The sequence below is a fragment of the Scylla paramamosain genome, chromosome 30, assembly GCF_035594125.1.
Source record: "Scylla paramamosain isolate STU-SP2022 chromosome 30, ASM3559412v1, whole genome shotgun sequence".
Classification (NCBI taxonomy): domain Eukaryota; kingdom Metazoa; phylum Arthropoda; class Malacostraca; order Decapoda; family Portunidae; genus Scylla; species Scylla paramamosain.
In genome coordinates, this window is record NC_087180.1 from 10923764 (window position 1) to 10938711 (window position 14948).

A 14948-nucleotide genomic window follows, 5' to 3' on the forward strand; every position below is an offset into this window, starting at 1 on the left:
ATTCCGAAATCAGCAATTCATGGTGAAGCCGTGAGCCATCTTTTGGCGTGACGGAAGAGAGTTTGTGTTGGCAACACTGTTGGATGTAAACATTGTGACAAATGTCAAATGATAACAGTGATTGAGGAGTCATCATGGCAGTGTCCTCAGGTGTCCCCAAGATTCCAGACTATGTATTTGCTGAGAAAATAGGTTCCGGAAACTATGCTGATGTGTACAAAGCATTTAAAAAGGGAAAGACTCGGGAAGTAGTGGCCGTGAAGTGTGTGCTGCAGTCCAGTCTTTCTAAGTCTTCTCTCGATAATCTGGAATCCGAGATAAAAATTCTCAAGAAGCTTAGACATGAACACATTGTACAAATGCTGGATTTTTTATGGGATGACAAGTATGTATACATCATCATGGAGTACTGTAGTGGTGGGGACTTGTCCTCCTTTGTGAAGTCCAGGCAACGATTGCCTGAGAGCGTGTGTCAAAGGTTCCTGCAGCAACTGGCGTCGGCCCTACAATACATGAGAGAACAAAATGTAAGCCACCTGGATCTTAAGCCCTCAAACATTCTCCTGAAATCAAGAAAACTTCAGGTGCTGAAAATAGGGGATTTTGGTCTTGCACAGCACATGCCTGAAGAAGATACTAACAGCACCATCAAAGGAAGCCCTCTCTACATGGCACCAGAGATTGTCTTGAAGCGCCAGTATGATGCTAAGGTGGACCTGTGGTCAGTGGGCGTTATCCTGTATGAGTGTCTATTTGGGAAAGCTCCTTATTCATCCAGGACAATGGACGAATTGATTGAAAAAATAAAAAAGGACAAGCCAATTGAAGTTCCTTATGGAACAAATATAACACCTGAATGTAGAGACTTGTTGGTAAAATGTCTGGAGAGGGATGTGAGCAAGAGAATAGATTTTGAACCTTTTTTCTCTCATCCATTTGTGGACCTTGAACACAAGCCTGGGCCAGAGAGTATGCAAAAAGCAACTGAACTGCTCAAAACGGCTGTGAACTTAGATGAATGTAAAGAGTATGAACCAGCTTACAGGTAAATTTTTTGTCATTATTTGAAGTCATCAATATCTACTCCCATTAAAAACAGAAAACATGCAGTAAGAGCAAAATGATCATGTAAAACACAATCACATCCCAGCCATGCTCGACTGATTCTATAATTATATTTTTTTAAACTTTGCAAATTTGGCTTAAGTGGAATATGAAGAAAAGAAGAGGAAACTTAAAAGTATAAGACATCTGAAGAAAAAAAAAAATCCTCTAATCACACAGGAGGAATTTTTGAATAGTGATTTGTTTGAATTATCATCCATTATTTTTCTCAATCCTGGCATTCCCTTCAGTATTGGAATACCTTTGTATTTCTTAATTCTTCTCCTTTTAAACAAGGGATAGCCCCATGACATTTCATAAGAGTTTTTCAAACTTATCATTATTGTTATTTATTTATTTATTTATTTTATATATTTATTTTATTTTATTTATTTTTTTTCATTTTCTAGTATATACAGAGAAGCAAATGGAAAATCAAAGTTTGAAAGTTACAAAAATAATTAATTCAACACCATTTGGCTAACTGCTTAAAAAGCACAAGTCTGAACCTTAAAAACTCCTCTGAACATATGGAAGCAAGTTTTGCCATTGTAAAATGTTTAAATTCCTAATCATTGTTTTTCTAAATGGTAGCTTTTCTTCCATTGTTGGAACAGCTTTGTATTCACAAGTTTTTTTTTTTTTTATATATATAAAAGTTCTATGTGTTAGCTATTATATGGAGTTACATGGTATTAGAGAAAGTTTACATCAGTATATTGTTTTTTTTTTCAGTATTTTGTAACTTGAGTCTAAATATGAATATCTAAATACTCTAACTCTAATTTACAGGAACTACTGTCATGCACTGCAATACCTGGTTCCTCTTCTTCACAATGAAAGTGATGCCAGCAAAAGGGTAGCCTTGAGGCGGAAGATCACTGAGTACATGGGGAGAACAGAAGAATTAAAGAAGGTTGTTAACAATGAGAGTGAGAGTAATTTAAGTATTCCAAATATTTCCCATCAAGAATCTGTAAAGGTCAATGAGTACAGAGGAAATCGTGAAGAGTTGCTGAGATTGACAGCAACAACACCTCAGATACAAACAGCAATAGAAATTGCTGCATCAGGAGAGTTGTATGCTAGAGAAGGTAATTATTCTCTAGCCTTTGAGAAATATCAGCTTGCTCTTGGTAGACTTCTGGAACTGATGCAAAATGAACCTAAGGGACGCAGGAAAGACCTGCTGAGGGAGGAGGTGATGCGATGGATGTCACAAGCAGAATACCTGAAAGAAATGTTAAATGATGCACCAACACAAGAGAGTGTGGGACCTGAACTATTTGCAACAGCAGATGAAAAAAACTGTGTTCTTCAATAAGTGTCAATAGGTATGATTTTTAATCTAAATTACCACTTTCTTTATTTTCTTTTACCTCATACGTATCTTCAATATGACAATTATAAAACCTATAGAGGATGAAATTATTTAGGTATATTTTTCACTTTGCAGCAAGAAATCATACAAAAAAATTTAGTGCCATTTGTTCAGCAACTGTTGGTTAAAAGATATTAGTTTTTGCCGATGAGGTTCACTCTATGTTGTGCCTTAGGCAGTGGAACACTTTCTCCTTTTGCCTTTCCTTTAAGGATGTTTTTGTTTTAGTTTATTTTCATTCTTGACTAGCATTAATTTATTTCCCAGAGGGAGAAAGGTACTGTCATTTTCACTCAAATGAAAAATGAACATAAGAGGTCTATGTTGAAAATTTTCATGTGGAATTTCACATATTGTTAATAGATATTAGATGAAAGTAAGTTGCCACTTTGATCTTGTGATGTTTTTTTATTGTTATTATGTCCATGGGTAAGGATCAGTAGAATAACATTCCCCATAGTGCTAGTATCTGCCTTATCATAAAGCAAGATTAGCTATGCAAGTTTTGTAAGTTACACAGCACAAGATATTCCTGTATGCAAAAAGACACCGACCAAGGGCTACTGAAATTAGTAAAATGCACGATTGCTCCTCCAAAAAGTTAATAGGAAAAGTTCCAGTTGAGGTGGGCAATTATGGAGGTGTCAACATGCCTCTCTTGAAATACAAAATCAGGCAGAAAATTAACTAATTCTTGCATTAATAAAATGAACATAACAAGGTGAGTTGTTGGGACATACTGTAAAAATTTTGAATTGTACTTGCATGATGACCTATCATATGAGTGGTGTTGTGATGGAATTAAGTGAACATATGTATATAAAGACTAAATACATTAATGTATCTTCTTTGGTGAATTGGTTGTACATGAATCTATCTCCTCACAGTGGTTATCGCTGAATAATGTTAGAATAAAAAAAAAAAAGCGAATATGGGTTAATACACTACTTAATACAAGTTTGAGATGGTACTTCATTTTTAAGAATTACATGCTTGTGCCTTGTTAAGTGTCTTATATTGCTTAATGAGAACTGTTTTTGTATTGTTATTATGTAAATATACTTACTCCAGAGTGCTTAGATTTGTATATTGTGGAATGGACTTGATGTAAGTGTATGTATACAATGTACTCTACTACATTCATGTTTGGCTCATTTATTTACTATAGTCTGTCAAAAAAAGAGTAGCTATCACTCATAATCTTACTGTAGACTTGTTTTCATTGTATATATTTAAAGAATATTTTGTTTTGAAATATACAATTATTATGATTATGTTTCATTATTAATTATGATGCAATATAATGCCTGTTTCATACTACTAGTAAATTTTCATTTTGTCTGACCTGTAATCACATGATTCAGCCCATAGGAATTGCAGGACCACTGTATGTATACTGATATAAGCTAAAACATAGCAAGATGTGGCTGTGGTAGTTCTTTAAACTATTGGCAGAGTGGGATCAAGATTGTGAATAAAGAACTGAGAAATGAATGGGACTTTACTGCATTAGTAATTTTTTGGAAATAGATAAATCAAGATGTTCTGAACTAGTTGGCAGGATATAGTGAAATTAGAGAATGAAAATGGTGAGAAGTATAATGGTATAAAGAGCTAGCAAAAAATTAGATGGAACAAAATGATGCAATACTATACTGTAACAAAATTTAAGATCTGATAGCTGTCTGAGTTCTTGCATCATGGAGGATGGACATTTGGTATAGAAGGCTGATATGCATTTACAAATAGCATTTACAAGTGCAGACAGGTAAATTTAAATGGAGCAAGTGAAATGATGAGAGCAGCTAATGGACGGGATCAAATGAAGACAGTCTGGCTGGTGCAATTTTCTGCTGTTAAAAAAATGTATAAATAAAATTGGATATGTAACTGAGGGCATAACTTGTAGGCATGAGTACTTTAAACATATAACATTATAAGTAGGTAGTTATTAAATGTATATATACATGTTTTTCAAGTTTTTGATATTTTAAATCCAATTCCCAACTGAACAGATAGAGACCATAACATCAGTATGAAGAGGAATTGTCTACTTCAGTCATTGTCAAGAACCATGGTAAACACCAATGTAACTTGGCAACAGAAAGAAATATTTATAACATACTTCAAGATCCTTTGTGTTTGATATTAATCATCCCTGTAGGTCTGGGAGCAAAATGTCAAAGAAAATGCAAAAAAAAAAAACTTTCTGGATCTCAAATCCACTCATCTCCTACACTGTTACACAACTAACAACAAAAAATTGGACACATTTATATACATTGCTGGATACATCATACATCTTTACTTACATTGCTGAGGAGAATATTTTGCTAATTCCACTTATAAATGGAAATTTAGTATGAGTGGAGCATCATTATAGAATTCCCTTGGAAGTTCTGTAACACATACATTAATTTAGGTTTATTTTTAAGCATTAGCTTATACAGTGAACAAACAGCAAAAAAGGTTAGGAGATCCTGCCTCATACTCACATCATTGAATTCACACAGCAGCAACAGTATGACACAAGTATGAGTGCTGCTGGCTGATGCAATAATTATATTTGTATAAATCTTGCAATTATTTTTGGTTGAACCATATGTTTCAACTTCTGTTTTATGTTTATAACCAAATTTACTTTTTATGCTTCTCAACACCCCATAAATATGCACTTCTTCACTATCCTTTCCAAACAAATATCAAATCAATGTAATGCATGATTCCTTAACCTGCATCAGCTCAGAACCTCAGTCACTCAAAGAGAGAACATGTCCATCATGAATACAGGTCATGTTCATGTTGACTCCCCAGAAATTTAGACACTAGTTCTAGATGTGCATGCATACATGTAAGTATTTCCTGAATCCCTAGTTCTTTTTCTTGCTACTTCCAAACTGTTTCTTTAATAAATACTACCTACACTAACACTAATTTATATTCTGTAAACTTGACAACTCCTTGCCAGCCTCTGTATTTTCCCTTTCCTATGACTTGAACTCTTTCAAGAGGGAATTCTCAAGACATCTCTCCAACCTTGGATAATAATTCTTTTGGCATTCTCTCTCTCTCTCTCTCTCTCTCTCTCTCTCTCTCTCTCTCTCTCTCTCTCTCTCTCTCTCTCTCTCTCTCTCTCTCTCTCTCTAGGAGCAGGTACCTCAGTAAGCATATAATATATGCTTACTTATATATATATATATATATATATATATATATATATATATATATATATATATATATATATATATATATATATATATATATATATATATATATATATATATATATATATATATATATATATCAACAACAGCCGCAACACATCCCTGCTGCAGGTACCCCATTACAATGAGCATGAGCACTACCTCCAGCCCCTTCATCAAAAGCCCCGCCGTCACCATCTGCCCTGCCGCCGCCTCGCCTCTGCTCTCCTTTAAGAACTCATAGATGCCGGCAACCAGACCACAGACTCCCGTAGCGCCTCAGCCTCCGCCTGTGACAGTCATGCAGCATAGTCTCTCCTGCTTAAGCTTTTCGTCTTCACTGATTGCTGCAAGATGCTCCAGAGAAACCTCCCCATTTCAGATCTCTTGATGCTGGGATCCAAACCCCCGGGTTTTAATTCATTTGTGAGTTTGTGACCTATTCCAGCTTGATTTAAACTACCTAATTATTTATGTCCTTTAAAAGTGAGAGAGACAGAGAGAAATTCCCTAATGCCTTGTACCTTAAATCGTCCCAGATTCAACAACACGGAAGGCTGGTGGCTTCCCATGTCATCTATCAAGAGTACCACAAGTTGATCAGCAAAATAAGCTTTGAAGAACATGAGAAGTTCTTCCTGCAACTCAACTAAACCGTCGTCAGTTGCACCCTCGCTTAAAAAAAGCAGGGGTAAGACAACGAAAATGCCTGTCACTTCGTCTAAAATCGGTGTTAGTCATAGTGTTATCTTTTATCAGAGATGTCTGTATTTTTAGTAGCTGTAAATATTGGTGAACTCAGTAATCAGATATTACGGTCTCCTGCAGGGAAATCTGTCGCACTCTACCCAAAACCCCCACGTCTCAGGGTTGCTTCACCATTTTTGGAAGTCCAAAGACAAAGATGGACATCAGCGTGCCCATACCTGGCTCCTCTAGTGGTGAGTAGGTGAACCATGAACGCAATACCCATACTTAGGAGGTTCAACTCATCGCTCGAACCTTTATTGAAGGGAATCTTGAGCTGCTCACTCCTTGACCTCCCAGTCAGAAGCTCTCAATAATCCACCCTTGCACGAATGTGGCCTCACCAGAACATGGACTCAGAAGTGGTGAAATGTATGGAGTGTGTTCAGATAAAAATGCTGAGCTTTGAATCATAGTACAGGCAGGTAACTCACGTAAGCACGATCAAGCAAGCAAAACACCTGTATATATTAATGTAAACCACGAAAATAGCCATGACTTAATCTCATTTCTAGAAACTGGTAGACTACACATTCACATTTGAGAACTAGCACAATGACAGGAAACAGTCCCACTGGTTTCTTACCTTCAGGAATAACGGTACTGCTCCGGACAGACCTTTACAACTACCCATCCTCCGGTCTTCACTGTGCAGGTTCACTCTCGGACAAGACCTTCCAACGTGAATGAGTTAGGTTTCCTGGTGTCTCCTGGGACTGTTACCAGGGCTGCCATCACCATTGTGAGTCAGGCAAGAAGGATAAAAATGTGATTTTTTTTTTTTAAGGTCTTCTACAGGTAACTTGATAAAATTTATTTTCCTTGCCTGCCGACATGACATCAGAAGAGGGAGGAGCACATGAAAACCCCATATCCATCCCAAAACCCCATACTCATCCAAGTGTATAGGCAGCTGGAGGGAAACCTTGTTCTCATCCTTGAAATGGAACACAGAAAATTTAGCAGAATCCAACGAAACTTACACGCTTTATGTAAGTCTTTATCCTGATAGAACATTTTGGACCATTTGTTCTTACACCATAACATTGCTGATGCACAGAGGGCTGCATCACGTGGTGCATCATTGTTTCCTCCTAGACTGGACCTCATGTAGCCACAAACAAAATTTTGAATAACAACCATGACTGCCAAGCTACAGACAATTTAAAGTTCAGCAGCTTTGGTAAGCATACGAAGTGCATGCAATTTTACTTAATGAATGGCAGCCACGGGCCTGGCGGTGAAAATAGAGGACAGCAGTGATGAGAGCTGTGTTCATAATAGGCACGGTCAGGCCATGTGCTGCATCACATATGGTTGGTTGATGCTATGAGAACAACTGGTCCAAATCAACGTCTGGCATGACTTAGTCACTGTTACATTTCTAGATTCTGACATCCCTACACAATAAGAAAAGGAGTAACTTTATCATGAATTTATTTAATTTTATGTTTGTACCTTTCAATGCAACTAGAATGCTACAGCATCTGCTACCAGTGGTTCCTGATTACCAAGTGTGGCTGTTTTAATGCCAATTTTCGTGTCAGCTTTACTTTCTCCCACGGCAATGGTACACTGTCAGTATATGACATGGTAGGTATGTGCCACTATCTTTCCTTATCCATCTTTTTTTTTTTGCAAGTAATATATGCTGCATACATTCATTTAGTAGTAAACCAGTCATCTCCATATTAATTCAGTCATACTCCTTTACAAGCTAATACCTAAACTATCAATGTATACATACATTCTTCCTGATTATAATTCTCGGCAGGAGGGTTCTTAGAATATTTGGCACCTGAGGACTTACATTTTGCGACACCTTTTCTCCCATTGACCTTCAGTCTACAACTAGACTCAGGAATTTCAAAATACATATGATGAAAGAAAAATAAATAAATAAACAAATACAATAATTACTGAGCCCCACGTCCATGTATGACTGTCACATGGGACTCACTGCCCTTTGACTGCCTGTACCACCCCGACCAAACACGGCACAGCTTCTGAGTATCTGCTTTCATAAAGCATTTTCATGCAATGTTGTGAACTCAATAACAGAAGAATCAATAAGATTAATTATTTCCCATTGTGTCTCACAACACAAGGGGGTAGTCACAGCCTGCCCTCTAAAGATGACTCTCTTCCTCCACACAAAACTACAAGCACCTAATAACACACACACCCTTCACTCAAAAATTTCAAAATCATCATGGCGACTCCTACACCAGCCTCGGAGTCCCCATCTGGGGAGGGGACTATAAATGTCTCCAGGTCGAACTGGAGGACTGTCGAGGACCCTAAGTGTCTCAACACCCCCCTCAACTTTTTCTTCATTAACTTCTGCAACATTCATGGTCTAAGATCTAATTGTCAATCTGTAGAACACCACCTCTCCTCTTCTAAACCTCATCTTCTTTTGCTCACTGAAACTCAGGTGTCTGGGGCAACTGACTGTAGCCCCTTTTCTGTTCCCTCCTACTTTCTCTTTCCTCACTTCCGATCCAAAGCTGGATGTTGCGTTTATGTGCGTAATGACTTAACCTGCTCTCGTGCCCACGCTCTTGAATCTTCCGAGTTTTCCACCATCTGGCTACGACCACAGTCACTCTCAGACTAAATTTATCTATGCTGTATACCTTTCACCTAACTCCTCTGACTATAAGAAATTCTTTGACTACTCAACTTCCAAAGTGGAGCACATTCTGACCCTCTTCCCTTTTGCGGAGATCTCCATTCTTGGAGACTTCAATGTTTACCACCAGCTTTGGCTTTCCTCTCCCTTCACTGACCATCCTGGTGAACTAGCCTTCAACTTTGCTATCCTCCACGACCTAGAGCAATTGGTGCAACACTCTACTCGTATTCCTGACTGTCTTGGAGATACACCCAACATTTTTGACCTTTTCCTGACCTCTAATCCTTCTGTTTATGCTGTCACCCTTTCTTCTCCGTTGGGCTCCTCCGATCACAATCTCATATCTGTATCTTGTCCTATCACTCCAGTCCCTCCTCAGGATCCCCATAAGCGAAGGTGCCTCTGGCATTTTGCCTCTGCTAGTTGGGGGACCTGAGGAGGTATTTTGCTGATTTTCCTTGGAATGGCTACTGCTTTTGTGTCAGAGATCCATCTTTGTGTGCTGAGTGCATCACAGAGGTGATAGTGTCTGGTCTGGAGGCATACATTTCTCACTCTTTTTCTTGACCTAAATCTTCTAAACTTTGGTTTAACACAGCTTGTTCTCGTGCTATACGTGATAGAGAGGTGGCCCACAAAAGGTATTTAAGCCTTCCATCACCAGAATCTTATGCACTTTATATTTCTGCCTGGAACCATGCCAAGTCTGTTCTCCAACCAGCCAAAAATGCCTTCATTAACAGAAAGTGTCAAAACCTTTCAAAATCTAACTCCCCTTGTGACTTCTGGCATCTAGCCAAAAATATCTCCAATAACTTTGCTTCTTCTTCTTTCCCTCCTTTATTTCAACCAGATGGCACCACTGCTACCACATCTATTTCTAAAGCTGAACTCTTTGCTCAAACCTTTGCTAAAAACTCTACCTTGAATGATTCTGGGCTTGTTCCTCCCTCTCCTCCACCCTCTGACTACTTCATGCTACCTATTAAAATTCTTCACAATGATGTTTTCCATGCCCTTGCTGGCCTAAACCCTCGGAAGGCTTATGGACCTGATGGGGTCCCTCCTATTGCTCTCCAAAACTGTGCCTCCGTGCTTGCACCTTGCCTAGTTAAACTCTTTCAGCTCTGTCTGTCAACATCTACCTTTCCTTCTTGCTGGAAGTTTGCCTACATTCAGCCTGTTCCTAAACAGGGTGACCGTTCTAATCCCTCAAACTACCGTCCTATTGCTTTAATTTCCTGCCTATCAAAATTTTTTTAATCTATCCTCAACAGGAAGATTCTTAAACATCTATCACTTCACAACCTTCCATCTGATCGCCAGTATGGGTTCCATCAAGGCCGCTCTACTGGTGATCTTTTGGCTTTCCTTACTGAGTCTTGGTCATCCTCTTTTAGAGATTTTGGTGAAACTTTTGCTGTTGCCTTAGACATATCAAAAGCTTTTGATAGAGTCTGGCACAAAGCTTTGATTTCTAAACTACCCTCCTACGGCTTCTATCCTTCCCTCTGTAACTTCATCTCAAGTTTCCTTTCTGACCGTTCTATTGCTGCTGTGGTAGGCAGTCACTGTTCTTCTCCTAAATCTATTAACAGTAGTGTTCCTCAGGGTTCTGTCCTGTCACCCACTCTCTTCGTATTATTCATTAATGATCTTCTAAAGTAAACTTCTTGTCCTATCCACTCCTACGCTGATGATACCACCGTGCACTTTTCACGTCTTTTCATAGACATTCAACCCTTCAGGAGGTAAACATTTCACACAAGGAAGCCACAGAACGCTTGACTTCTGATCTTTCTAAAATTTCTGATTGTGGCAGAGCAAACTTGGTATTGTTCAATGCCTCAAAAACTTAATTCCTCCATCTATCAACTCGACACAACCTTCCAGACAACTATCCCCTCTTCTTCAATGACACTCAACTGTTCCCCTCTTTTACACTGAACATCCTCAGTCTGTCCTTTACTTAGAATCTGAACTGGAAACTTCACATCTCATCTCTAGCTAAAACAACTTCTATGAAGCTAGGTGTTCTGAGATGTCTCTGCCAGTTTTTCTCACCCCCCCAGCTGCTAACTCTGTACAAGGGCCTTATCCGTCCATGTATGGAGTACGCTTCACATGTCTGGGGGGGTTCCACTCATACTGCTCTTCTAGACAGGGTGGAATCAAAAGCTTTTCGTCTCATCAACTCCTCTCCTCTAACTGACTGTCTTCAGCCTCTCTCTCACTGCCACAATGTTGCATCTCTAGCTGCCTTCTACCGCTATTTTCATGCTAACTGCTCTTCTGATCTTGCTAACTGCATGCCTCCCCTCCTTCCGTGGCCTTGCTGCACAAGACTTTCTTCTTTCTCTCACCCCTATTCTGTCCACCTCTCTAATGCAAGAATTAACCGGTATTCTCAATCATTCATCCCTTTCTCTGGTAAACTCTGGAACTCCATCTGCTTCTGTATTTCCACCTTCCTATGACTTGAATTCCTTTAAGAGGGAGGTTTCAAGACACTTATTCATCAATTTTTTACTACTGCTTTGACCCTTTTATGGGACTGGCATTTCAGTGGGCATTTTTTTTTATTGGATTTTTGTTGACCTTGGCCAGTGTCCTTCCTACATAAAAAAAAAAAAAGTGTACACCTCAGCCAACACAAACTGTCCCTGCAAGTTAGAATGCAGGTGAGCAGCACGTGTGACGGTGTGCCTCACATTATTGTTTTCACTAACCTATCAAAACTTTTTTTTTTTCCATCATTAATGTTATGCTCCACTGGGGCATAACAGGGGGACCAGCAACTCCTTAGGGGGTCCTACTGATGGTACTTGAAAACTGTATTTTATTTATTTATTTATTTATTTTTGGCTAGGAAATTAAAAACTGGAAATAAACACCTAACTCAGAAACACACTGGTTACACCCAGTCTGTGTGACAGGAGTCCACACACAGTGCTGGCTGATTCTCTCTCTCTCTCTCTCTATTTTTTTTTTATTATTATTATTATTATTTTTCTTACATATACAAATATAATCATAAAAAATAATGAATTAAATTTACACTGCTCTCCCTTTCAAGACAATTGCCTTGTGCTGCAATATACCACCCTGATGTTTCTACAATGCTTCACATACTCCTTTGAAATTGTGTTCTTTGAGTCAAGCTCCTGCGATTCACATTGGATTTCCTCCCGTATCAAAGCCGTGATCCTTCATCTTGAGCATTATCTTTGAGAAGAAAAAGAAGCTGCAAGAAACAGGATGTAGAACAAAACCAAGAAATATTGCATAACTGTTGGACCTGACAGGGTAGTTTGTGATAGTTTTCATTCTTTAGTCAAAAGTAAGAAATATGTGATAGTACAGGCAAAGATTCCTCTTGATCCACCAGGAATACAACTGAGTACAAATACTTCAATAGGAACTCTACAGCACACTGGAGAAGTATTTAGTTGCTGAACAACCCAAGAATACTGAGTTAAGAAAATCATTAAATCTGGTAGCAATATGTACATATGTTATAGTAGTGGTTTGTGTTATGTCACAGTAGACAGATATTCAACAAATTTTATACAATAATCTGCACTTTTCTAATCATCTTTTTCTCAGTCATCAGCTCTAATCAGTATATATAAGTGAAAACACCATCCAGGAATCAAATTAAATAAACATGATACTATGGTCATCTCCTTGAATAAAAAATTATACAGAAGCATTATCAAAATTTATCAGTTTTAATAGTGGTGAGCACTTGTGAAATGACACTAATGTGGAGCTACTACAGTTATATAGCTTTAAAAACAAAGAAAATTTGATGTGATAATTCTATATACATTGGATGAATAAACAGTTTCAGAGTGGTTAGAAAATCATCTTCATGGCAGTCTGAGAGATAATATCCTAGAATTTCATTAAGGTAATGAGGGAGAGGCCAAGATAGGCATCACCACTGCCTCTAATATTGCTCACCAGAGGTGCTAAATCCTGGAAGACAAAAAAGGCCTTAAATCATTGAATATATATATATATATATATATATATATATATATATATATATATATATATATATATATATATATATATATATATATATATATATATATATATATATATATATATATATTCAATGATTTAAGGCCTTTTTTGTCTTCCAGGATTTAGCACCTCTGGTGAGCAATATTAGAGGCAGTGGTGATGCCTATCTTGGCCTCTCCCTCATTACCTTAATGAAATTCTAGGATATTATCTCTCAGACTGCCATGAAGATGATTTTCTAACCACTCTGAAACTGTTTATTCATCCAATGTATATAGAATTATCACATCAAATTTTCTTTGTTTTTAAAGCTATATAACTGTAGTAGCTCCACATTAGTGTCATTTCACAAGTGCTCACCCCTGATGTTGACACATCCTTCCAGATAACTATCCCTTCATCTTCAATGGCACCCAACTGTCCACCACTTCTACACTGAACATCCTTAGTCTGTCTGAAATTGAAGCTTCACATCTCATCTCTTAACATAAATTTATCTGTTCTGAGCCATCTTTGCCAGTTTTTCTCACTTCACCAGCTGCTAACTCTGTACAGAGATCTTATCTGCTCATATATGACTTCATATGACTTTACTGTGTTCAACCTCTCTCTTTTCACTGTCAGGCTGCATCTCTTAGGTGCCTTCTATCACTATTTTCAAGCTATGATAATTGCTCTTCTGACCTAACTGCATGACTCCCCCCCACTCCTGTTGTCTCACTTCACAAGACCTACTCTCTCTCTCTCTCTCTCTCTCTCTCTCTCTCTCTCTCTCTCTCTCTCTCTCTCTCTCTCTCTCTCTCTCTCTCTCTCTCTCTCTCTCTCTCTCTCTCTCTCTCTCTCTCTCTCTCTCTCTCTCTCTCTCTCTCTCTCTTAATCTATCCACCTCTTTTAATGCAGAAGTTAACCAGTATTCTCAGTCTTTCATCCCTTATACTGGTAAACTCCAGAACTCCCTCCGTGCTTCTGTATGTCCTGCCAATGACTTACACACACAAACACACACATATACGAGTACATACACCAGGTATTCATTATATGTGAGAGTTATGTTCTGCAAAAAGCTTGCATAATGTGAATTCGCATATATTGAACCTATCATCCCATTAAATAAAGGGAGTTATATTCCACGACCCATTTTTGAACCCTTTAACTATTTATTCTGGCACCATTTCAGAATAATAAAGCACATTAGTACAGATAAACTGTACAATATAATATGAAAATACATTGTAAACAAACAAAAAATTTGAAATTATACTCGAAGTTGTATGTGCCCCATTCAGGGTAGAGCTTCTCTGAGTCTGACAGCCCAGAGCTGCTGATTGCTTTTGGGAAGACACACCCAAAGCCTATAATTTAAGCTGATGATTTGCTACCTAAGGATTAACTTTAGGATCAGAGGGAGAAAAAGGTTAATTATAGGCAAGGAAAGAGCTGGAAACCATTTGCACCCGCTGCCCTCTACTGCGAGTCATACCTCATCAACCAATTGCACCAGCGCCACTGTTCACATAACAGCGAATTTTTCTTGCATAAAACGAATGCTTGGCACATTTAGGTTAGTGACATAAGAGTGAATTTGCATATTTTGAACTCATATATTGAATACCCAGTGTGTATATATATATATATATATATAATTTCACTGTACTCATAGTGTAACATTAACATGAGAGTATCAGAAACCTGTGAGATTTAGGACCAAAGAATGCCACTTCAACATTGATAGTGTAGTACACTGCCTGGCAATCAGGGCCATTTCCTCCCATTAACACACCACACAGGTGCTTTATGTACTATAAAACAATGGAAAAGAATTGATGGACTCAGAGAATAACAA

At 38.0% G+C, this 14948-nt stretch overlaps 1 protein-coding gene across 1 annotated transcript; it reads left to right on the forward strand.

Annotated features, from left to right (window-relative positions):
* The first annotated feature begins 41 nt into the window (after positions 1 to 41).
* On the forward strand, positions 42 to 4460 carry LOC135115827 (serine/threonine-protein kinase ULK3-like). Its single transcript, XM_064032822.1, has 2 exons — positions 42 to 1045; positions 1897 to 4460. The coding sequence occupies exons 1-2, from the start codon at positions 135 to 137 to the stop codon at positions 2426 to 2428; spliced, it is 1443 nt and encodes a 480-aa protein (XP_063888892.1). The 5' UTR covers positions 42 to 134; the 3' UTR covers positions 2429 to 4460.
* The last annotated feature ends 10488 nt before the right edge of the window (positions 4461 to 14948 follow it).

Coding starts and splice junctions, on each gene's coding strand:
- LOC135115827 (XM_064032822.1), top strand. CDS start 135: ATGGCAGTGTCCTCAGGTGTCCCCAAGATTCCAGACTATGTATTTGCT. Junction 1,046..1,896: donor GAGTATGAACCAGCTTACAG/GTAAATTTTTTG, acceptor TCTAATTTACAG/GAACTACTGTCATGCACTGC.